Source organism: Halichoerus grypus, chromosome 4, assembly GCF_964656455.1.
Source record: "Halichoerus grypus chromosome 4, mHalGry1.hap1.1, whole genome shotgun sequence".
Lineage (NCBI taxonomy): Eukaryota > Metazoa > Chordata > Mammalia > Carnivora > Phocidae > Halichoerus > Halichoerus grypus.
The window spans coordinates 132,201,803-132,228,167 of record NC_135715.1 but is presented as its reverse complement, the minus strand read 5'-3'; the positions used below and the strand labels follow the sequence as shown (position 1 = coordinate 132,228,167).

General features: G+C 40.3%; 1 protein-coding gene across 2 annotated transcripts; it reads right to left on the bottom strand.

Annotated features, from left to right (window-relative positions):
- Positions 1 to 491: 491 nt before the first annotated feature.
- On the bottom strand, positions 492 to 22,397 carry DHRS9 (dehydrogenase/reductase 9). 2 transcript variants are annotated; one of them, XM_036072012.2, is made up of 6 exons: positions 22,266 to 22,397; positions 19,447 to 19,746; positions 8,528 to 8,901; positions 7,048 to 7,306; positions 3,594 to 3,757; positions 492 to 1,115 (listed from the first exon to the last, which is right to left on the bottom strand). In XM_036072012.2, exons 2-6 carry the CDS (start codon positions 19,608 to 19,610, stop codon positions 892 to 894), a joined length of 1,185 nt encoding a protein of 394 aa, XP_035927905.1. In that variant the 5' UTR covers positions 19,611 to 19,746; positions 22,266 to 22,397; the 3' UTR covers positions 492 to 891. The 2 variants fall into 2 exon arrangements, with proteins under 2 accessions (XP_035927905.1, XP_035927906.1); XM_036072013.2 differs by lacking the exon at positions 19,447 to 19,746.
- Positions 22,398 to 26,365: the final 3,968 nt, after the last annotated feature.

Genomic DNA, 26,365 nt, shown 5'->3' with positions numbered 1-26,365 from the left:
TGAATAGGCTGTGCACCCTCCATAGCTCCCTCGAGACCAGGCAGGCTTGTCTTGGAATCTCCCTCCCTCCACTTGCATACTTGTTTCTTCTTCTCAGTCCTCTTGTCCTTCTGCTCTTTCCCTACCCTCCTACTTGCAATCCTACCTAGTGTTTCTCTGTTCCCCTTAGTTTATACCAGTCACATGATGCTTCCTCACCCTTCCTTCTCCTGACCACCCACCACGGCTTACAAAACTGAGTTCCAGTACTTCAGAGTCTTCTTCTCAGCAAAATAACCACATCCAATCCACTCATGAAAGTATTCTACTTATCTCTGAACATTGTGATAAGGGACATATAATTAACATTCTGGAGTTCAAGGGGCGGGGGCTAGAAGCATGGGGCTGGTGGTGGTAGAGATCATTTTGGATGGGAAAGGCTTTCAATTTCCCTTACATCATATTAAGCAGGCAAAACCAATTTTTTTAAAAATGTTTTATTTATTTATTCATGAGAGTCAGAGAGAGAGAGAGAGAGAGAGAGGCAGAGGCAGAGGGAGAGCAGGCTCCCCGCCCAGCAGGGAGCCCGATGTGGGACTCAATCCCAGGACCCTGGGATCATGACCTGAGCCAAAGGCAGACGCTCAGCCATCTGAGCCACCCAGGTGCCCCGCAAAACCTAAATTTTGAGCCCTTCTATGGGATAGGTCATCACAGCCCTTCTTCTCAAAGAAGTCCTAAAAAGGGACCTTGGGACATTCCCAGTGTGGGTGGGACCCCCTCATTTATCAAAAGAAGCATGATCTAAATGAGTCCAGGTTGGATTAGGTGAGGAATGAGACCAAAAAGGAGATGTGTCCTTGAAAGCAGCCAATCTCATAGCCTAGGGGCAGGCATTTGTTGTCAGCTGAATCACACTGCCTTGGGATTAGCCAGCTCTGTTTTCTGTTTCAACAATAAAAAGTCTTGCAAAACTGCTGGCATGTGAGACAGAGGTATCCAGAAGGTCTTGGCATCCCTTCCAGCAGCATAATGGGTCTTAGGGAAGAGACTTGTGAGCGCGTGGTCCATGCACTCCACCACCAGGGAGAGGTCCACGTTTACAAAGGAATTTGTGCCTTTCAGCTTGTCTAGACCTGTAGAAAGAGACAAAAGTACACTTAACTCTTTGGAAGAAGGAGAAAAGGAGTGTGTGAGGCCAGGGTGTAAAGGGGAGGATGTGTGTGTGTGAAAATTTATTTTGAATTCGCTGTTAGAAATTGAGGCCCCTTGTGGTGGGTTTCTATCTATTCCTCAGAAAAGGATGCAGCAGTGCTTTCGTTAGACCACTAGCTCTCAAAGTTGAGTGGGCAGCAGAATATCCTAGAGGGCTTGTTAAAACCCAATTGCTGGGTCCCACCACCAGCTTCTGACTCAGTGGGTGTGAAGTGGGACCGAATAATTTGCATTTCTATCAAGTCTCCAGGTGATGCTGATGGTGCTGGCCCAGGGACCAGACTTTGAGAAGCACTACTTTAAAACAATGAGGGAAAGATACTTTATAAAGTCTACGAGCCACCCCCCCAACCCAGGAAGTTATGGGTTTGATTCCAAATTTGTTTTAAGGGAATACTATGTGTATAGGAAATGTGGATGTGTTGTGTGCATGTGTGTGCATGTGCACCTACATACCATGTGCCTCTATAATTCGGTGAATAAAGAGGGAATAATCCCCAAAAGTCTTGACTCAGAAAGCTAAACATATCCTGGTGATCAGGCAGATGAAATGCTTGAGTAATGAGCTAGGATAGTTTTTAAAGAGGCAGGTATTTTAGCAGAAGATTGGTAATGGCTCGGAGCATTCCTACAGTGCTCTTAAAACATACCTGAGTTGTGTCTTCTCAAGAGAAAATCTATGATTTTAAATCTCCTTTTCCACTTCAGGCCCCAGTAGCCACAAGTTGTTCAAAGAACCTAACTGAGATTACCTAACAAGTCTTAGCAGCTATTTTTTTTTTTTTTTAAAGATTTTATTTATTTATTTGACAGAGAGAGAGAGAGACGGCGAGAGAGGGAACAGAAGCAGGGGGAGTGGGACAGGGAGAAGCAGGCTTCCCGCTGAGCGGAGACCCGGACGGGTCTGGATCCCAGGACCCTGGCACCATGGCCTGAGCCAAAGGCAGATGCTTAACAACTGAGCCACCAGGCGCCCAGAAACAAGGGTATTTAACAGCAGTAGTTCCCAGCATATAGTGACATAATAGCACTGGGAGGTTTGTGAAACCAGACGTTCTTGTTGATACGTGCACGCACGTGCGCATGTGCAGTGGGGTCGGGTGGCTGGGGGCGACTGGCATCCTAAAAACCTCCCCAGGTGGACCTGACTTGGCTCTTGGCTCCAGCTCGAAAACTCCCAGCCTTGAACCTTGCCACAGTTGGCTCTCTCACCAAACCCACGGGTGAAAAGGCAGGGTCAGCGTTTCAAGTTTACAGTGACGCAAAGTTAGGTGGGGCCCTGTTTGGCTTAAAGCAGGAGCTCAGTACGTGTTTGAGGAATGCCGACTAAGCTTTAAACAGGACCAGGAAGTTTGAGGTGGAGGCGGGGCCGGTACAGGAAGTTCCATCACCTCCTTCAGGCCTCCTTCCCATTGGAGCGCAGCGCCGAGAATAGATGGCGAAGTCAGGTGGTCTGGGTTCAAAGCCAGCGTTTCCACTTATTAACTGCGCGGCACTGGGCAAGTTGCTTCTCTGTGCCTCTGTTTCTAGATAATCCAGCTAATATCTGCTTCGTAGGGTTTATTTGGGCATTTTAAATGAAACAGTCCATGTACAGCCCTTAGAATGGTGACGAGTACATAGTAAATGTTCACTATATGTTAGTCATCATACTCTATTATTTCTCCATCCCTGACTCAATCTGATTTACGCGGCTTTGCCTTCCGTCTCCGCCCCCCGTGCATTCCTGCTCGGAAATTGCTGGAAAGTTTCCACCCAAATAATTCCTTCCTGGCCTTTAGGCCTTACTCAAACCTGACCTGTTTCGTAAAGGCCATGTGACCAGCAATGCTTTCATCCAATTCTGAATTCCTTGGGCAATTAGAGACTATACCGTCTAGCACCCCTTCCGGGCTGTTGGGTTCTAAGGAGTACAGGGTCAATTTTCTTGCATGCTGCACAATCTCGTTGTTTTACAATCTCACTTGGTTACTTTTTCTCCTCAACTAGACTGTAAACTGGTTAAGGGTCAGAGTCTGAGTCTTGATATTCCAAAAAGAGGAGGCTTGTGTAGAGGTGAAGACTTGGGGTCCAGTCTGGGTACGACCAGGAGGAGTTGTACATCTGTGGGTAGAACATTCACCTTTCCAAGCCTCTGCTCACTACCCAATGGTTCTTTTGAGGAGTAAATGATAAGAATTCATAAGGTACTTAGTATAGAACTTGGCACTTGGTAAATGCTCAGTAAATGTTTGAAGTAAGAGATGGCACTGGAATTAATAGGGATCTCTGATCCATATTTAATCTCCCTACTGGTATATTATTATGAAAACCTTATTTTTTCATTTATATTTGAGTCTCCTTCATGTTGCCTATGACAATGAAACCCAGAGGAACCCTGGGTCCACCTAGAGACTTACTTTTTTCAATGTAACCTTCTCCGTACTGTTGTTTGATATCTGGAGATAGATGCTTCCAAATGGCGCGTTTTTTTTCAGTGGCTTTTATTGGATCTGATAATCCTGTTTTGAATAATCCTGGTTCAATACATGAAACATGCACACCAAAAGCTTTCATGTCCCGTCTGTGAAAAGAACACATTGATGATGTTTAATCCAGGTTTGTTTGGAGAACGTTTGCCATTTGGGTGATTATTTTCTAATGAATTTTTTCATGGGATCACAGAATTGGGTGGGTTGGGAAGGAGTATCTTGTTCTACACTCTGAGTTTGCAGTGAGGAAAGTTCAGGGTGGTGAAGGCTGGTTTAGTGGCAAAATGGGAAAGGGATCTGGGTAGACCCACTCCTAGTCTAGTGCTCCCCACTAAGCCATACTCTGTCATTAAATTAACAGACAATCGGGTTAAGTACACGTTTCTTCTCAGTATGCAAAATACCTTATGGGGAGCTGGAGTAGTGATTGGCCTAGATGGACAAGTTTACCTCCATATTAGGAATGTGAGGACATTGGGGCACAAATGAGGACAGGCTGAGGGACACAGTGTGACAATCTCTGATGTGGCTGACCTGTTCCCTATGCTGCTCAGTGAGCTCTTTCATTATGTGGCCTCAGAAAACCAGAGGTCTACTGATTTACTGGGCAACAAGGTTTCAGGGGAATCATGATTCCACCCCTCCACCTTAAAAGCAAAACAAAGAATTGCAAACCATTATATGAATAATTATTTCCTAAATTTAATGTATATTTCCACCAAGGATCTATAAGGAAGTAATTACTCATTTTATACAAGCCTTTACCATATGATTTTTAAAGAACTCTACCAACGAACTTAAAATGTAATTTATCTTAGGTTCTGCTTTCTAGCAACATGCCTATTGTTTAGTTTGCAGTGTACTTTACTAAAAATGCAAATTAGCTTGATCTTGGAAGATTTTGAAAAGTATGTTGCTTGCATTAAGATTATTAAAAAGTTATTTTCTAACTTAATTTACTTTACTCACCTATCTTCTGAGCTCCTTTGGGTTTTGGAAAGTAATTGGGAAGATTTGTCTCCCCACCTACTAATGAAATAACATATAATCTAGGAACAAATGGCTTTAAGTCACCCAACTAAGTTTACCAGGTAAGTCAAACCAGTATGAAACCAGTACGCATGCTGGGCAAATACAGCTTTAAAGAGCCCCAGCCTTCTCCCAGTTGGACCATTGTCCCTAAACCCTCCTATATATAGAAATTCTGGAGCCACCACTAGACTGTGGCCTGCATGCACACTACCATTTCCAATACCACTTCCACGATTTAGAAAAAAAAAAACAAAAACAAAAAACAAAACCATTCTTTATTGGGTAATTTCAGGCATAGTATAGCTGCATTGCAAACATATAAGCCCTTCAGTTGAAATCCCTTTTTAAAAGTGGTTATTAGTCTCCAAGAGGGTGGGAAGAAACCCTGTCCCTCTCTTTCCTCCCATCATGTGGCTCCATATCCAGCACACATGTGGAAGTAGTTGGCAGAATAGGGTAACTTCCGGCTGGATGGCAGTCCCAGGAAACAAGAGAGAACTGGAAAGATCACAGAGAGAGGAACTCAGGAAAGTGACCCCATAACATTGTTTATGCACTGCACATGTGCATGTGTGAATCTGACTTAGAGAAGCAAACTCGGAGACAACCATCATCCATATCCCAGACTGGCTACTGTGTAGTACATCTGCAGAACAGATCTGAATAGCACAGCAAAGTCTTTAAAAATCAAACAAACATTGAAATCTCAAAGTACAGAATGATGGTTTAGCAGTTGTGACCTGAACACAACCTCATCTATTGTCTGCTAAAACAAAAATATTGGGGCTCAGTCAGTTAAGCATCTGCCTTCAGCTTAGGCCATGATCTCAGGGTCCTGGGATCGAGCCCCATGTTGGGCTCCCTGCTCAGCCCTTCCCTGTGCCCCTCCCCCCCATAGCTCTCTCTTCTCTCTCAAATAAATAAATAACATCTTTTTAAAAAATAAAATAAAACAAAAATATCAACCTTTTCCATAGGACTTAAATAAGGCCCATAGTCTCATGTCATTCCAAATCTTTAGCATAAAAACTGGCACATTCCAAATGTTCAGCATAAAAAGAACTGGAAAATCTCAACTCACATAGGAAAACACAATGGCAAATGCTAATGCCAAAGGGACACAGATGTTGCAATTATCAAAGTCTGTAATGCAGCTATTATAAAAATGCTCCAAATACAAAGGAAAATACTCTTGAAGTGAATGGAAAGTTAGAATGCTTCCCAGAAAAAAGAAAAGACAAAGAAGAACCAAATGAAAATTTTACACTTGAAAAATACAATAACCCAAATAAAATATTTATTGGTTGGACTCAACAGCACAGTGATGGAGGAAAGTCAGTGAATTTGAAGGCAGATCATTAGAAATTATCCAATCTGTATAGCAGAGAGAAAAATGAGAAAGTGAACAGAACCTTAGGGATCTGTGGGACAAAACCAAAGGCCTAACACTTGTGTTATAGAGTCTCAGAAAGAGAAGAGAAAGAATAGATTGCAGAAAAAAATGTTTGAAGAAACAGTAGCTGAAAACTCATCTAATTTGGCAGAAGACATAAACCTAAGATTCAGGAAGCCCAGTGAATCTCAAATGGTATAAATCCAGAGAAATCCATGCCTGGGGGCACTGAGTTGGGGCCTTTGTTTGCGAAATAGGTCCTTTGTTTTGAGCTCTGTGGTTCTCTGATAACACAGCAAAAAGATGTGATCAGTGCTTTCTTGTGGGAGCAAAATCTTCACCTCTGATTAGTAAATTCCTGCTCTGAGTTTTTTTGGAAATGGAAGCATCAGAGGAAAACTGTCTTTCTTGTCCTTGGGGTGGGGGTGGGAATGGGAAGGTTATCATCCATTTAGCTGTAGTGTCTGAAATGTATGGAAATTTGGGTCCAGAACTTGCAGCAAAAGGGGAAAAAAAGCTGTGTAGCTGAGTCATTATTTTGTGATAATTACATTTACTTTACCAGATAATTTTCTACTGAGGGTTTAAATAAGATGGTACTGTTGTGTCTGCAATTGACAGTTACACCAATGGAGAGATCTACCCTGACTTAGGCTCTCTATATGATTCCCTAACTATTTAACAAACTGACCTGTTGAATATAAATTCACCATCACTGTCAGCATTGTGCATTAATGCAAAAAGTAAAAAAAAGACTTGGATAGACTTAGGTTCAAATCTCACTTCTACCACTTACCAGCTGGGTGACCTTGGGCGAGTTACTTAATCCCTTTGTTTCAGTGGTATTGCCTACAAATTGGGAATAATTTAAAGCACTAAATAGAATGTCTAATACATAATAAACATTCAGTAAATGTTAGCAGCTATTATTTCCTAATATGTCAATGTTTGCTTTACCTTAAGCTGTCATTGAAGCCTTCTACTGCGTACTTGGATGGAGTATAGCCCCCTCCACTAAATGCAAGGCGACCTCCAATGCTGGAGACATTGATAATCCTTCCTCGAGCTTTTTTAACCAAGGGAAGCAAATTTAGAGTCACATTGATGAGTCCAAACAAGTTCACTTCAATAGGTTCTCTGTAGTCCTCCACTGTCAGCCAGTCGGTGGGAGCCAGCACGCCGAGAACGCCAGCATTGTTGATCAGACCCCAGAGACCTAGAACAGAGTGGAAAGAAAGGAGGTGTGATAGAAGATGGCACTTATATGGGCATCCTTGATGGAAATACAGCCCCTGCTTTACACAACTGTCCACTTTCCTCCTTCTAACCACATTCCTGCTTTGAAATGCTTTACAGTTTTGGGAAGTAACTACTCTCCGAGAGGGTAGGAGGCTAAATTGAAATAGTTGAAGCTCTGTTACTGGAAGTCAGTCTCACAGTAACTCTATTTCTGGTTCTGAATGTAAAATACTGACACTGTCTGAATGAGCCTTTTGCTTTTTCATCTTAGATGCAGAGTAAATTGCTCTATTTTTCCCACTAGCTAGATGGCAAAGCCAGAGATTATTTATTTATAAACTTTTTACAAAAAGCAATATCAATCTACTTCGCATCTATTTTTGGTAAAAGAAAAAAAATCTAGTCATCAATTGTTTTATTTTATGATGGAAAACATTTAATATTGTTAAAATTGTTTGGGATTCAAGCATTAAAAATTGTCTGGAGCATTATTAAACCATTGCTTTTGAGGTTTGGAGTCTCAACTATATGATGAAGATGTGATAGAGAAAAATCACATACATTTGTTTTTTCTGTTTTGGACTCTAACATCTTCATTAGTGATAACATTTCAAACTTCATTCAAACCAATAAAAATCCTCTAGTTTGGAATGCTGTCATCTTAGCAGAAGCTGGAGGAAGAATGAGGTCCAATGGCTTACTACTCTACCACGATGATCCAAGATACCTTTACTCGGATTCTCAGGCTATTTTCTACCTTTTTCATAGAAAATATGTGAGTTCTGGAATCATTTTGTATTGAGAAGTGGGTCCCAGGTATCCACATGGCAATTTGGGGATTGCTTGCATGATTTCCTGTAGCTTTTAGCCCTAAGTTCTTTTGCTGTGAAGGTGGCCAAAGTAGAATTTCATGAGAGAAGAGCAGGAAAAGTCAATACCTCCAACTCAGTTCTAAATTCACTCACTGGGACTTGTGACTGAGGATAATGTGGGCAGTGTCTCTCATGCAAACAGTGAGCTTGCAACTTGAAACTACTGAGGGCTCTATCCTAACTATGATTTTTCCAATATTCTCCAGTACCATAGCTGGTATTTAGGAGACATTTTCTTGAAAGGCCGTTTAAGATCCAAACACATTTTATTTAGCTGTAGCTACTTCACAACACCCCCTCCATTCTGCCACCCCCACATCACTCACCTTTTTCCCCAACTTGATTTTTCACCCACTGGGCAGTCCTCTTGACATTCTCTGGGTCAGTTACATCCAGAAGCACGGTGTGAAGTCTTTCTGAGGTTTCTGCCTTTAAAGCTGTTGATTCTGATTCAGTCAGACAGGCAGCAATTACATGAAATCCTTTTTTATCAAAAGTTCTGGCTGCCAAATTTCCAAAGCCCGTGTCACACCCAGTTATGAAAACGTACTTATCAGTAATGTCTGCAATCTTTAGTTGTCTTTTATAATTCCATAGAAAACCACAAAGGATTAGGAGGGCTAACACCCAAAAGAACATTTTTTTCCCCCTGTATATGATAGGGACTCTCCTCTCTTGAACAATAAAAGAAGATGGTGACCTGAGAGTTCAAAATTAGAAAGAAAATTTAAATTAGTACCATCAAGGTGCTATAACCCAACATTGATGAACTTCAGATATTTTAATGCATTCGAATGAATAAATAGTTAAAAAAAATAACTATTATTTGGCTAGGAAGATAGCCATTTAAGTGATAAACCATTCCTCTAAAGTAATGCAAAAACTAACCAAACCATAGCCAGAGAAAGTAAACAGGAGAGAGGTGCCATGGCAAAGCTGACACAAGTCATTGGGTTGACATGACAGTAATCTCATGTATGAATTCATCTATCTGAAACATAGACTGTCACGGTAATATCTTATCTCTTGCTACTTCATGAAATTCAAGAGTAGAATAGGCAAATCTATTAGAAAATGTTCAATTCCAATTGATTGATTAGATTCTTAATTATTTTTATACTGTCAGGCAAAGTAGTTGCCATTATGAAAATATTTCCAAGTTGGTTTCCATTTTCTTATTTTCAGTGGGCTATTGTCATCCTTCAACCCAACTCTGAGACCATCCCAACTCCAAAAATATTATTTCATGTAGGCTGACTGTACCAATTTAGAAATACTACAGTTGTTTTGGATTAAAAACAAATGTTGAAGAAAGAATACTATATTAATTTTATAGTTCTTTTTTTTAAAGTGGACTTGATCTCATGACCTTGAGATCAAGACCTGAGCCAGATAGATGCTTAACCAACTGAGCCACACAGGTGCCCCTATTAATTTTATAGTCTTGGCCATTTAAATGCATATGCCATCTTAAAAGTTATACTAATTATTATATAATGTTTGGCTGCAAAATAATAATTGTGAATGAATCAAGCTATTGTATTATTGAAAACAAGTGTGATACTAATTTGGAAGTGTAATATCAAAAGTATCACAGGGTGAGATTTCAGACTATTTTGGGATATGAAATCCCATATATTACAGTGTCATTTACAAAGACAGCCAATACTATAATTTTATTGTGGGTACCGATGGCCTGGGAAGAGCAAGCTATCCCATAGTAGGAAGTGAACAAGAACCAGAGGGCATTTGACTGCTTGCCTCAGGTCTGACCATCACAGTGGCTCAGCCTCCTAGCTCGGTCATAGGCAACCCAAAGGAAGGAGATCATTAGGTCCTACCCCACACAGGAACAGCTCTGGGTCTGTGGCTCTCTCTGACTTTGGAAGCAAGAGGGGTCACAGAGAACATCACCTGTGGGAAAGATCTTACTTCCTTCCCTTTTGACTCAGAAAGTTTCCTTGCTTTGCCCTATGTGCACACATATCTCTGCCCTTGATCTATATTCACCCTTAGAATCAAGAGGGGCCTTGAGTGCTTCATAGAGGACAATGGATAAGCCCTGGAGTTGAAGTTCAGACCTCACGGATGCTTCTGGAATCATGACTGTTCACGGACACGGTGTTCAAAGTACTTGCAAGGCCAAGCAATTTTATAAACTTTGGGCTTTCTTTCTTTCTTTTTTTTTTTTTTTTTACAGGTATTTCCTGGTTTTTCATTTGAACCATTAAAAAAATTGTTCATTTTTTTTTCTGCTTGTAAAAGTAACTTATGCTCATGGTAAAAATAATTTGGCAAATACAGAAAAAATTAAAGAACGAAGTAATGATTATCACATTTGACTCTTAATGTTTTTGGTAGATATTTTCTTCCAGTTTTTTTTCCTGTATATGTAAATATTTCTTTCCCTAATAAGGAATATAAATGTACACACAGAATTATACACATATACTCATGTGCACACATACACACAACTTTGTTTCTACTGCTTTATAAGGAACAGGTTATTTCAGACAAAAAAATCACTCAATGTAATATATCTTCTTCACTTCTCAGGGAAATTTTGGGCTCTGCTTTCATCTTTCTTCCTGGCAAAAGATCTTTAGCTAAAGAAAGAAGAGGTAAGAGAACTGTCCATTGATAAAACTAAGTCAGAGGTAAATATTAAAATATGGTAGGTTTGAGCAAACTGGTTGATTCTTTTGATAATAGCTGTGCCTATTCCTTTTTTTTTTGTTAAAGCTTTTATTTATTTATTTGACAGAGAGATAGAGAGAGAGCAGAAGTAGGCAGAGCGGCAGGCAGAGGGGGAGGGAGAAGCACATTCTCTGCTGAGCAGGGAGCCCGATGCGGGGCTCGATCCCAGGACCCTGGGATCATGACCTGAGCCGAAGGCAGACGCTTAACCGACTGAGCCACCCAGGCGCCCCTAGCTGTGCCTATTTCTTTCTTTTTTTAAAATATTTTATTTATTTATTCATGAGAGACACAGAGAGAGAGAGGCAGAGGGAGAAGCAGGCTCCCAAGGAGCAGAGAGCCCGATGCGGGACTCGATCCCAGAACCCTGGGATCATGACCTGAGCCGAAGGCAGACGCCCAACCATCTGAGCCACCCAGGCGCCCTGTGCCTATTTCTAAAGCAGTCAAGTTTTTAGATGATCATGGCTTAATAATTTGGCATAGTTTCCCAAATCTTTCTTGTGTAGGAGTTAATGAGTTGTGGCAAATTAATGTCCATGTAGTAGAATTTTCCCTTCTCAAATATATAAATATGTTAAAAAGTGTATAATTTTGAGGTGAGGTGTTGGTGTACCTACCTCTTGGGAAATTTCATGTTTAGACATTTTAAAGAAATTTCATATTTATAAATTCAACTAGTATAGTGCTTTCTTCAAGTCTAGCCTCAATAAATTGAATAATTGAATAACTAAATGTTGTATTGTTTTCTAAGTGGATTCTGTAGCCTTCATTGCAATCCAGATCTCATGGAGTTATTTGAAGAAGCCAAATGCTCATGGGATTTAATGTGTCCTAGATCAGAGAGTAGAAACTTTCTATGTCATCATGTTTTGCTGGGGGCAAGCGGAAGGCGAGGATAGTGAAAGAATGGTTTGCATTTGTGAAGCATTCTACACTGTGCTTTTACATATAGATCTCATTTGATTCTCCCAACAGCCTTTTGAGTTAGGGCACATTATTTGCCTCATTTTATAGAAGAATTAATATGCCAACTAATAAATGTAAAAGAAATGATGGAGTTAGAAAATCACCATTTGGCAACTGTAATAGTAACAATTACATCAGTCAAGAATGATCAATGGATGCTAACACTAGTAGGTGAAATTCTGATAAGACACAATAATTACAGAATCTCAAAAAAATCTCCCCATAAGATATGTACTAAGGAAAAAGAGAGCAATAATAATTTCACAGTGGAGAAATCTGACAGATACCGCTTTAATCAAGTGATACAAATTAACACTGCTAGTTGTGGGACAAACCAACATCATGTGCCTCCTGGTGTGTTGCACTGGGAAGGACACAGCAGCACTTTCGTGCATAAATGGAAGCTAATCCTGCAGGAAGACATATACTCCAATTCCGCACAATATATGGCTAAGTCATGAAGGAAAAGAAAGATTGAAGACTTCTCCAGATAAATGGAGAATAAAGAGATGTGATAACTCAATGCAGTATGTGACACTGGACCAGAAAACTTTTTTTTTCTTTTGCCAGAAAGAACATTATTTGCTCAACTAGTGAAATTTGAGTAAGATTTGTTCATCTGATAAATAATATTGCATTCTCAATAAATATTAATTTCTCAATTTTTATAATTTACTATGATTATGTAGAAAGTGTCCTGTTTTTAGGAAATACACACTGAAGTATTTAAAGATTAAGTAGCACCATGTCTTCAATTTACTCTCAAAGTTAAGAAAATAGTAAGAATATTTAAACACGTAAACATATTAAGGAAGCAGTCTAAGTGTCCATTGATAGATGAATGGGTAAGGAAGCTGTGTTTGCCAAACCACAAACAGGTGGTTGCTGGGGCAGTGGTGGTGGGGGGGATGGGTGAAATAGGTGAAGGGGATTAAGAGAGACAAACTTCCATTTATGAAATAAATAAATCCCAGGGATAAAAATAGAGCATAGGAAACATAGTCAATAATAACATAATAACTTGTATGGAGAGAGGTGGTGAGCATTTTGTAATGTATATAAATGTCAAGTTATTACCTTGTATACTTGAAACTAATATACTATTGTATACCAACGATACTTCAATTAAAAATAAAACAACAGCAGCAACAAAACCCCCACATACATATGGATATAAAGAGAGAATGACAATGCAAATGTGGTAAATGTTAGTATTTGGGGATTCTGGGTTGTATTATTCTTTCAACTTTTCCAAAAGTTTGAAATTATTTCAAAATAAAAAAGTAAAAATTTGGCAAGGGAAAATAAAGAATTTTTTTTCTTTTTTTTAAAGGAAGTGTTGTTTTTTTTTAATCACACATGGATTTCTTTTTTTTTTTTTAGATTTTATTTATTTACTTGACAGAGAGAGACACAGAGAGAGAGAGGGAACACAGCAGGGGGAGTGGGAGAGGGAGAAGCAAGCTTCCCGCTGAGCAGGGAGCCCGATGCGGGGCTTGATTCCAGGACCCCGAGATCATGACCCGAGCTGAAGGCAGACGCCTAACGGCTGAGCCACCCAGGCACCCCGCATTTTTTTTTTCTAAGAAAAGTCTTCATTAGATCCAAAGGGGTTTCATGCATGAAATAAGAACTCCAGCACTTCAAGATCTAGTGATCTTGGACTTCTACTCTTTGGTAAGTTCACCTTCACAACCACTAGAGAAAAGCAAAAACTCAAACCGAAACGGTCAGAATCCCTCCTCTCTCCTCATGCTCTCCATTTCCCCCCTCATTTCCTCTTTCAATAGCCAAACTCATTTTTCCTCGGTGACAGGCAACAGAGAGAAGCTTTTTAGTTGTTAAGGAGGGGCTCACATTAAAATGTGTAATCACAGACCTGTACCTCTGAAACAAATAATACATTATATTTTAAAAACAAACAAGAAGAAGGTAGTAGGAAGGGAAAAATGAAGGGGGGAGAAATCAGAGAGGGAGACGAACCATGAGAGACTATGGACTCTGAGAAACAAACTGAGGGTTCTAGAGGGGAGGAGGTTGGGGGGATGGGTTAGCCTGGTGATGGGTATTAAAGAGGGCACGTTCTGCATGGAGCACTAAGTGTTATACGCAAACAATGAATCATGGAACACTACATCAAAAACCAATGATGTAATGTATGGTGATTAACATAACATAATAAAATTTAAAAAAAATGTGTTATCTTCATTAGGTAACCTCTGGGCTGAGAGTCATTTCAGATGCTGGTGACCCAGCCTACAGCCTGAATCCAGGGGACTACCAACTCCGACCTAGAGTTTTATATAGTCTGTTCTTACCCCAAATATTATTGTCCAAAAAATACTGGTTCTTCAATTCCTAAGGTTCACATTCCTCTAGGTCATTGGATTGAGTCAGTCACAAACCAACACCTACATACTTTTGACCTCTATTTTAGCCAAGATTCCATGCGTTGTCATGTTTCCTTACAGCAGCCCTTGGTTAGAGTCATTGGGAATACGACCTGTACACAGAAGCTGATTGATGGCCGATTGGTTCATCGACCACCGAGAAGTAAATGAATGACTGTAACTACTACGGCCACCTCAACCATATTCCGCCAGCCTGGCCGACTCCACATGGCTCCTTCGTCCCGATAATTAAGAGACTGGGGGCACTGACCTTAGTTGCTTGGGCTGTTTGCTCATCTGCTTTGTCTTCCAGTTTACCTCACAACAAAGTGCTTAGCAGGGGTACACATAACTTGGCTCAAGGCCAGAGCCCCTCATCTGTAACAGTCTTCTTAGGACCCAGTGGCTGTGAGCCTGTGGGCTCATCAAAGCTGAGGGCAGAGTAAGGGAAAGCAGATCAGCAGGCCCCCACCCGCCCCAACCACAGTGCATGAGGACTGCTGCAATTCTATATATGCATCCTCTGAACTGGGCCTGGAGAGGTTTCCTAAGCCAAAATAAACACTAGCCACTTTGCTAGTAAAAATAAATGTGGGAAGGGAGGACTGAGGCCACACACATACACACACACACACACACACACACACACACACACACACACACACGACAGCAGGGCAGGGGGTAGGAGCCCAGGTCTCAGAATCAGGCAGGTAGAGGTCCAGTCCCAGCTCCTCGATCACCAGAGGTCTTTGAGCAAATTATTTATATTTTCTTAGCCTCCATTTTCCTAGCTGCAAAATGGAAATAATAACTTCTCTGTTGGAGAGTATCTGGTAAAGTAGAGTGACCAATGCCTGCTGCCCGCGAAGAACCTTATCATTATGGTGGGATCAGTCACGTTTGCTTGTGGGGGGCCTGCTCTATGTATTGCTCGTCCCTCAGCATGGGTTCCTCACCTGTGGTACTTTTTCCTCTTTGGGGTGAAATAAATATATGTTGTGGGGTCTGTCCTGTGTATTGCAGGATGTTTAGCAGCACCCCCTGCCTCTATCCCTGAGATGCCAGGAGCACCCCCTCCCCTGTTGTGACAACAAAAAATGTCTCCAGACATTGCCAAATGTCCCCTAGGGGACAAAACTGCTCCCAGGTGAGAACCACTAGTTTAGAGCTTCTTTGTGTTGGGGGTCCAGAACTTCAAAGTATCAGAACTACTCTTCTAGAAACTCAGTCATTAGTTCTTTGGTAGTGCCACATTGATGAGAGTTCATGTATTTATTTTTTATGGCCTTACCAGAAAAGTTTTATTACTTATAAATATTACTCATAGGCTGCTACTATAAGCATTAGTTTCTATGATTTTAAAAAAGTGCCTTTTCTGGGATGCCTGGGTGGCTCATTCAGTTAAGCGTCTGCTTTCGGCTCAGGTCATGATCCCAGGGTCCTGGGATCGAGCCCCACATCAGGCTCCCTGCTCAGCAGGGAGTCTGCTTCTCTCTCTGCCCCTCCCCCCACCTGTTCTCTCAATCTCTCTCTCTCTCTCAAATAAATAAAATAAGAAAATAAAAAAATAAGCCTTACAGTAAAATTATCTCCATTTTATAGAGAAAGAAACAAATTCACAAATGCAGGCTAATTGTCTCAAGATAGAATCATAGTGCTGTTTTGAAGACTGATACCCGGGCCACTCAGATTTGGCCATTCATCCTTTCCTCCTCTCCTCCACGGCCAGCTGGATTCCCACTCAACCCTGGGAGTCTGGGCTATACGTACACTTCTCTACAACCACCAGTATCTGCGTGATCCTTGGCATTAGGTAAACAAATGCTGTCGAAGGAAAGAAGGAAGAGAAGAAGGAAAAAGTTTCAACTCTAAGCCCAGGGTTCTGGTGATAACTGGATTAGTCTTTGAGTCCTCTGAATCATCAGACAAAAGGATAATAATAGCAGTATAATATTCACACTTCCAATTTAGAGAACTTTAAGAATTTCTGAAAAGTGTTCGAGGAATATTTATCTCATTTAATTGTCAAAATATTTCTGTGAGCTAAGTAGAGTAGGTATCATACAGAAAGTCATTAGCCAGAGAGTGACTAGCACTAAAATTCTGATCTCTGAACTCCCAAACCATGTAGGAGAAGGAAGAACTGCAAAGAAATTAATGCATTATCACTTAATAGGAGGAATGAGCATACTTATCAAAAGTCTTGATCATGCCACAAAGACTCAAAAAGGAACCAAGAAAGGAGAACGAATTGTCTCTTATTTGCCATGCAAAACTACTTCAGTGTAAGCTCGTGTTTGCAGCTGGAGAAAAGTCATTGCAACTCGATTGCTGTCCTTTCTCACTTCTGCTTTTTTTAAATTGCTATATCTGGGTGTCTTTTCCTAGCAAAAAATAAAAATTAAGATCCTTCAATTTCACTTCTCTTATGTTCCTTTGCCCTTTAAAAATAAATGACAGTTACAAACAAACAAAAAGAACTGAGAATAATGTCTCCATGTCTCAATGTCATGGTGAGCCCTACTTTTCATAAGAAATACAGAATTCTTTCTAAATACTTCCTCCCACACGACTTGATTTTATTTCTACATAATTCCATGAGGGGCTTTGTTTTAGAAAGCGATACTAAAACTAGTCAATCACACTGATCGATAGGAATTTGTAGAATTTTTATTTACTTTCAACTTGTTGCGATCACAGCCCAAGTTGAATCAACAACTAAGTAGTTTCTTAAAAAAAAAACATCAAATAGAGAGCATTTAGCAGTAGCTTTCTCAAATATTTTCCTTTTGAAGTTCTCTCGCACAGCTTTCTTAATATCGATGGCATTCTGGACATGTATGTCCTCCGTACATTTAAATTTTGTTAACCTAGCTAAGTTATACTGAATTCCTTTTTATTTTGACCTTTTCCTTGAAGTAAGAAGTTGTTTTTTTTTTAACCCAAGTGAGCTTTCACAGATTTCTGCTGCACCTCTAAGAAAAATAAATAGTTCGACCTAATGACACAAACTAATTCATATGATGAATAAATTACATTTCTGTGGGAAAAAAGTGTTCAAGTTGGGCACCCAGAAATCTAAGGAAATTTTTTTCAATGGAGCCAAGGGATCCTATATGAAATATGCTTACATGGAGCAACAAATGCTTCTCTGAGGGTCTGATTAAAATAATAGTAATAGTAATAGTAATAATAATTATGGTGCTGCTGATGATACAATTGAGGAGGTCTTCGTCATCATGGAAACAGTAAGTTCTCTCACCTGATGGAATAAAGAAGCTCCTCCACCAGTTACATTCCCTTGAACCCTGCTTCCACCAGGACGGAGGGAGCGTGTGGTACCCAGAGTGTACTTTGTGTGGTGGGACCAGTGAGGCCTGGAGGAGTGCGTGTATCCTCTGCAGACTCATTCATTCAGAAAGTCTCCTAGAAGAGGTAGGGCAGCCACTCCTAACGGAGGGAAGGCCTGATGGACTTACATTTGGCATTTTTAGTTCTAAGGATGGAAGTATCTCTGATTTTCTTTTGCCATCTCTCAAAACTTTTAAATTATAATTCACCATAATATCCACAATTATTAATTAATGAATTATTCCCCATTCCCCCTAGGGTGATGACTTTGCCAGTAGGTTTCCTGACAGTATTGGCAGGTTAAGAATTATTGTTAAAGTCATGCTCGCTTTACTTAAGAGATGATATATTGTATATGATTATAGGTTGTTATTACAAGGCTTCAAAGAAAGCTTAGATGGGTGCCCAGCTGGCTCAGTCGGAAGAGCACGCGACTCTTCATCTTGGTGTCGTGAATTCAAGCCCCACGTTGGGTATAGAGATTACTTAAAAAAAGAAAAAACGACTTAAAAAAAACAAAGAAAACAACATGGAGACAGTGTTATGTATAGATGCAGAAAGTGTGTTCAAAACTTCAGTGTATATCTTTTGTACACAGTTATCTTTGAGCAGAAGGAAAGGTCTGAGGTTTTAGTCTGTACCTTAAGAAAGTAACATTTGGTATAAGGGTTTTACGACCAATTCCCCCTTTCCTCATTTGAAATGTATGAGATAACGATCTTTTTTTCTTGTATTTAAGCATTGGGATTTGTTCTAAATATTGGACACACTTTTCAAATCTCAAAAACACAATACAAAAATGATAAGACATTTAAATTTCATTTTATGCAGCATCTAGCCAAGGATATTCTTAGAGCATCTAACATATGCCAAAGGATTCTAAGATAAATAACGCATAATCATTACCCTTGAGCTAGTAGTGTAGGGGGACATTTCAGAGCTATTTGAACAACCCAAGTTTATTTTTAATTTAAAAATATATTTTATTTAAACTTTTCCCCCAACTGCTAAAAATCAACCCACTGAGGGAGCACACCACACCACCATTTAAATCATAAAGCCTTTAACAGGGGCTGCCAGGATTCAGTGGCAACGAAGCTACTAAACTACCCATTGTATTTTGGGAGTCAAAGTGAAAACAGACTTGGACTTGGAGGAAAGCCCAATGTCTCCTTGGTAAAATGCCAACCACAGGGTCATAAAATGGAGAGTAAATATCTGAAGCAGGTTTATTGCTGTCATCTTAGTGTCCAGGAATCCAGTGTGCACTGTGAGGAAGTTTCCTGACTCCTTCTGACCTGGAAGGCGTTTTTCTCACTCGCTTTAATGTGCCTGTGTGCATTCGCCTCAAGAAACGTCTGGTAACACTGGCAAAGCGGGTAGACAAACAGATCAGACCTATAGTTAGCTGATGGCACATCTTTGGTTCCAGGAAGAGACTCAGCTAAGATTCCTACTCTTTTTGGAGCCCCTCCCCCATCCAGTTTCCAGTTAATTGTAAGATTTACAGATGGTGTCAAATAGGCACAGAGAGAATAACCAGATGTAAATTTGGTTGTAACTCTAGGGTGCAAAGAAGATTCAAAGAGAGACCTGGGGAGAGTTCCAGGAAGGATCCAGGTGACACTGGGATCACTTCTAGGGTAAGATGGACTCAGTGTCCATCACAGCCTTCTAACATCATCATCATCATCATCATCATTATTATTACTACTATTATTACTTTATAGCATGAAAAATAACTCGATTAATTCTGTAAGAGTGAGGAAAATCAAAGGCAGTTTGAAGACTGACATGAGAAACGGAGGGATAAATGACAGAATTCAGTCACTGGTTACCTTACTGGAGATGAACTGGAGTGGAGAAGCTGTTGGGGACCTGGGCTGGGTGCAGGGCGGTTCTGCCCGCTGTGCTGAGGAAGGAAGGATTGAGCCACCTGAGCACACCGATCCTCTGGAGGTGGAGATTCTCCGGGCTTCCGTCTAGCTCTGAGTACATACATGTGTGAGGAGTCCTCGAGTTCCCTCCTCACTCTGAGTCACTCTTGTGTGACACTGGCTGGTGATTAAATCTCTCTTCAGTGGATGAAGGAAGCCCAACAGCTGTGGGTCATGTGTTTTTGAAGGAATTGGTAGTACCTTCAGTAAATTAAATTTAACAACTTTCAGGAGGGACTTAAAAAGGATTAATAACATTCCTTTAACTCTGAGTGCAATCTCTTGACCAAATTCAGCAGTTGAAATAATGCAACATGGAAGCGTTGTGTAAACTGCCCCGTGTGTTGTTTTAATCAATTAATTTTGAATTATAATTACTGTTCATAGCCTCTAGGGTTTTTTTTTTCTTTCTGTTAACACATCTGTACTGATTTAGTACTCCTTCCCTGCTAAGAGAGTAGGTAGGGGACACCAATCTTTGAGGATTCTTTTTCTCTCATTTTTTTTTTAACATTGATGAGCAAGGAGATGAAAATGATTTAATGCAATGAGGTTCTGTACTTATTTATGAGTTTTAATTTGTGTTTGAAGGTATGACAAGGAGATCTTACTGAAGCAGTCTCTGGAATGGAGATCACTGAGAACGGGAGAGGATGCTCCTTCCCTGCCCAGAGCTGGTCTGTTTCAGAGCTTATCACAATTGACCTGCCATATCCTGGGGCCACAATGGAAAACACTGAGGTTGCAGGTGAGGAGGAGAAAGAGACAGTGCTAATATGTACCCACTTCCCCCAGGCTACCACCTCCCCCTTAAGCACACAGCCAGGTACAAACTTCACAGATTGCTTACTTTCAGTTTCCCTATATGTCAATTTATTGCTATATGTCTTGGATTTCCCAGGCTTTTGTCTGCCCTCTTTGAAAATGCAATTTATTATGGTTTAGCTGGGATAAACAAATGAATGACTATATACATCTAGGTAGAGTTTAGACACTGCTTTCATCCTGTAAATTAAATGGGGATCTTTTTTTTTTCCTCAAAAGAACAAAAAACCAAGACTGAAATTTACAGAGGTGAGGATGTAGGGTGCAAAAATATGCCAAATGTACTTCTTCCCCTTTACATTCCGTGGGTCAAAGTAAGGCTTAGATAGATAAACCTCTTAGAGAAGTAATACATTGACTCAGATCCACATGAAGGAAAGTATAAATGATTAATATCAGACCCTTCCTGTGAGCAATTTATTGTCACTGAGAGATGGAGAGAACCATAGGCACCTGGGTGGTCATGGAGGAGAGAAGGGAAAGGAGCGAAGAAAAGGCTATAACATTAGATCGTTTCTCCCCTTATCAGATGGTCCCATATAGAGGTTCAGTTAATGGAATCATTTGTCAGCAGTGCCCTATCTGGACTACATTCAAATTCACATCTTAAGAGCTAAATTTCCTTTCATTCTATTCCTTAACAAAGCAACTTATGAAGGGCTACTTGTTTAGAACTCTCCCTACATTCGATTTCTGGTCATCAAAGGTAACATAAAAAATACAGAACCAAATTGCCATTCTATTTTTTCCTAGTTCTTTCTTAAAACAGAAGATTACACTGTGGAAACTGTAGAAAACGAAACACTAAGCATATGACTGTCCTTTTTCTTTTAAATCTCTATGTCGTGAACAGACATTTCTGCAAAGAAGACATCCAAATGGCCAACAGAAGCATGAAAAAGTGCTCAACATCACTCGGCATCAGGGAAATACAAATCAAAACCTCAGTGAGATACCACCACACCAGTCAGAATGGCTAAAATTAACAAGTCAGGAAACGACAGATTTTGGTGAGGATGTGGAGAAAGGGGACCTCTTACACTGTTGGTGGGAAAGCAAGCTGGTGCCCCCACTCTGGAAAACAGTATGGAGGTTTCTCAAAAAGTTAAAAATAGAGCTACCCTATGACCCAGCAATTGCACTACTGGGTCTTTACCCCAAAGATACACATGTAGTAATCCGAAGGGGCACCTGCACCCCAATGTTTATAGCAGCAATGTCCACAATAGCCAAACTATGGAAAGAGCCCAGATGTCCACTGACAGATGAATGGATAAAGAAGATGTGGAATATTATGCAGCCATCCAAAAATGAAATCTTGCCATTTGCAATGATGTGGACGGAACTAGAGGGTATTATGCTAATGAAATAAGTCAATCAGAGAAAGACAATTATCATATGATCTCACTCATATGTGGAATTTGAGAAACAAGGCAGAGGATCATAGGGGAAAGGAGGGAAAAATGAAACAATGCGAAACCAGAGAGGGAAACAAACCATAAGAGACTCCTAATCTTAGGAAACAAACTGAGGGTTGCTGGAGTGGAGGGGGGTGGGAGGGATGGGGTGGCTGGTGATGGACACTGGGGAGGATATGTGTTGTGGCAAGCGCTGTGTATTGTGTAAGACTGATGAATCACAGACCTGTACTCCTGAAACAAATAATACATTATATGTTAATAATAATAATAAAAAAATCTCTATGTCGCTCCTATTTCCCCCAATTTCTGCCCAAGGGTGCTTTCTCCATCTTTTCCAGACACCAAAACACAAGGAGCACATCCAGATTCAAGGCTGTCTCAGGCGACATGTCTCGGGCTTCTTGCAACTGCACTGTGCTAGGTTCCAAGCCAGAGATAATCTTGAAATGAGATCAGATGAAGAACAGCACTTACCCCAGCCCTGCAAGCTGTGATGGATCCAGCTCCTGGAGCATGGCTGGTGTCACTCTTGTAAGGTGGCCAGGGGGGCAAGGCTGTTTATGGAGAGTGCATGCTGGCCTTCCTGGCATAGTATAATCCTCTCTCTAAGGTCTCTCAGTGCAGTGTGTCTCTCTGAATAACGATGAATTGGTATTATGACATTGCATTTTTACAAGTGTCCATCGTAATTTGTACTTCTTCCCTTTGTCAACAGACAGCTCTCTTATTTTCAGTATAAAGATCCCCTTATGACACCAACAATGACTTTGATATTCGAGCAGCTTAATGCTTCCCATAAATGCATAGCTAGGCTTAGTCAAAACTAGGAGCTTTGTTACTCACTTGGCATTTCCTGATTCTCCCAACTGTAAGATGAAGCTGGGCTAATCTTTTGTTCCCCCTTCACTGTAATAATCCTTAGCTAAACTAATAGTAAAGGACTGAATTGTGAGAACATTAGGTAGATTCATTGAAAAAAGATCTTTCTTATTTGCAGAAGGCACAACCTTTTAGCTTATTCAAATAAGAGGTCTTGGCTTGAAAGTTTCGGTGAGGAGTATTGTATTAGGGAGCATTGTCCTGGAAGGGCAAATGGAGCAAGGGAGATGAATGAAGGCTTAATAAGAAAAAAGTGACTCTCACAGAGGTAGGGAGGTGGGTGCTCCTTTTGGTGTGATCATCACAGGTAGAACATTAAAAAACAGAATGTTCCATGACTTAGGAATGATTCTCTTGCCAAGTTTCCTGGTTTCTTCCAATCCAAGAATTTTCTTGAAAACCAAGTTTCTTGGTTTCTTCCCAGAATTTTAGTGGAGATGGATAAAGACTCAAACGAGATTAGGAGCAGGTGCTAGATACATTCTATCGTGTAATATGCAAGTACCACCCAGTAGGAAAGAACTCACTGGGATCCATGAAATGGAGAGGAGTTAAAGGTAACTCTTAGCAGTTAGAGATAACTATTTTCAGACCCTGTTTTGGGGTATTCGGAATTGTTTGTTTTGTGCCAGGCCTGTGTTAGGCTCATGAGATACAAAGATGAATAGGGCCTTTTCTACTGAAGAATCGCTTACGGATAGCTCACGGATTGCTGATTAGGGAATCCCATTGAGCTCTTCCGCTCCTTAGATGACCCTGCTCCTTGCTGGCTCCCAACATGTGACTTTTACTTGTGACTATTTTTTTTTCTGCTCCTTGAGACTGTTTTAGATTGTGGAGGAAAGGGTGACCTCATCCTCTGCTGGTGGATATGTGAACTGCTACAGCCTTCCTTGAAAGCTATCTGGAAGCATCTATTAAAATAAAATATACGGCATACTTTTTGACCCCGCAATTTCACTCTGAAAACAAAAGCCAGTATATATGTGTATATGAACAAGATGTGGCAACAAGACCCAAGAATAAAGTATTTGCCACCTGAAATATGATGGCTGAATAAATTGTGGTAGATGTGCCCATGGAATATTATTTTGGAGCCATTAAATAGGACAAATTAGAGCTCTACTACTTGGCTTGGAGGGCTTTTTATGATGTCATTTTTGTAAAGCAAACAGAGAATCTCTGCACATGCATAAAGATATTTACGTGAACATGGAGAAAATATGGAGGGATATGCCTTGGAGTGTAAATATAGGTCATGGTAGTTAGGTGGTACAGGTGAAACAAGAGAGGATAGGCAAGAGAAGAAGGAAAGGATTTTTTTTTTTTAAGACTATATGGAGAATGAAATGATCCAACACAATGGCAGCTAGGGAAAAGTCCTGCCCACCCCCATCGCCCCCCAGAAAAGCACCAAATCCTACAAAACTTGAATCTGTTAGAGCCTTTACTTTACATCCAATCACCAGTGTACAGGAAATACAGAGAATGGAGGAAACAGATTAAATTATACTCTGGAAGTCCCATCAGCAAACCAATGGAGGAAATCTTAAGGACAAGCAACTTAATTTAGTACATAGAAGTAAATTGCACACAAAAAATAGAGAGGAAATCTATTGATTAAAGGAGGCTTAAATAAGATGTAATAACTGGGGTGCCTGGGTGGCTCAGTCGTTAAGCATCTGCCTTTGGCTCAGGTCATGATCCCAGGGTCCTGGGATCGAGCCCCACATCGGGCTCCCTGCTCCGCAGAGAGCCTGCTTCTCCCTCTCCCCCTCCCCCTACTTGTCTTCCCTCTCTTGCTGTCTCTCTCTCTGTCAAATAAATAAACAAAATCTTTAAAAAAATTTTTTTACAAATGCGTATAGTTTTAGAAAGACTAATTTTATTTTTTATTTTTATTTTATTTTATTTTTTTTAAAGATTTTATTTATTTATTTGACAGAGAGAGAGACAGCTAGAGAGGGAACACAAACAGGGGGAGTGGGAGAGGGAGAAGCAGGCTTCCCGCCGAGCAGGGAGCCCGATGCGGGGCTCGATCCCAGGACCCTGGGATCATGACCTGAGCCGAAGGCAGACGCTTAATGACTGAGCCACCCAGGCGCCCCAGAAAGACTAATTTTATATATGTGTGTATACACACACACACACACACACACACACACACACATAATCAATGTTCTTCTGAACTAAAGTTCAAAATTGAATTAAAGGCATTGTTGGGGAGGAGAGGGGCATACTGAGATTAGCTTCAGGCCTCATAACATGTGCCTGGAATAAATACCTTATTAAGAACAGACTGCTCCCCTAATGGAAGGTGTAGGTTTGCTGTAAGTTTTTTATACTTCTAAATATGCTTTCAAAATTTCCCTACTTCTTTGTCATAATGATATTTAAAAAGTAAAATACCTCATTGCTATTTTATAAAATACATCAGATGCTTCCCTTATGGTCATGGAGTTGAGCCTGTATTTGCAAGCACCCAAATGTCAATTCAAGTGCTTTGGCTATTAATCAACAAACCCAGGCAGGCCCCAAGTACTTCTTGTGCAAAATACTTTGCCAGGTGTTATGGGAAATACAAGTAATAGGGAACAAACTTGGCCAGCAACAAGCTTGCAATGTCTGGAACAATTGTTGTTTTTAAACCTAAATATCTTTATCATCGAGATGCACTGGATTCATTTAGTTTGCAAGATTTATGGACATTATTATAGTGACTGAAATTTGTGAAATGCTATTAGCTTTTCTGAATTTCTGAATATAATGTTCTTGTCCTGCTTGAATACAGTTAAGTAAACTTGGCTTTTTGGTGGTTGTTTATTTTGCAATGTGAATTATTAGTTTGAAAGCAAACTGCCTATAAGCTGATTTGAGTGCAGAACGTCGCATCCTGGGAATGGAAATGTTGTTATTAATGTTATTAATGAAACCTACCCCAAATAAAGGACACGTCCCTTGTTTTAATAGCCTGTTGACGTTGATTGGCTGTAGACACAGAAAATGACCCGCAGTGAAGTATATCTGGCCTAATAGAGGTTAGCTTCCAGTGGACCTCTGGTGCATCACCAAACATCTGTTAAATAAATGTCCCAGGTGAACTTTGTTTCTTATCTTTACAACGTACTGGGAGTACTGCCTGACAGCTTCTCAAAGCAGGGGGCTGGTTTCTCCCGCTTTCCCCTGAAGGAGAGCCTTTCCTTTGCTGAACTGGGGCTACGGAACTTGGGTTTTGGCTCTGTTCCATCTGTATGGAGGCTTGTTAAAATTTAAACGAAATCCCAATAATTCCAAGAAATTTTTTTTACTATTCCTTTAGTTTTGTTATTAAGTAAAAGTAATTTAATCTCATCAGAGAAAAATCAACAGAAAAATCATTCCTTATTAATAAGCAAATCAGAGTAATACTAACAAACTTCAATTTAGTTTGCCAAGCACCATGCTACAAGCATTAGCTTCTTTAATCCTCGTAACAACCCGATCAGTTGTTACACTACAAACTAATTTATAGTTGAGAAAACTGAGACCCAGAGAGGTTAAATAATTGACCTAATTTACTTATCTATTATTCAGACCCAGATTTGTCTTCAGAGTCCATATCAGCATACTTAAAATCACTATTACAATTTAGAGTACATTCATTCAGTCTTTTTCTCACATGATATATGTTTGTCTCCATGTGTTTTATCAAAAGA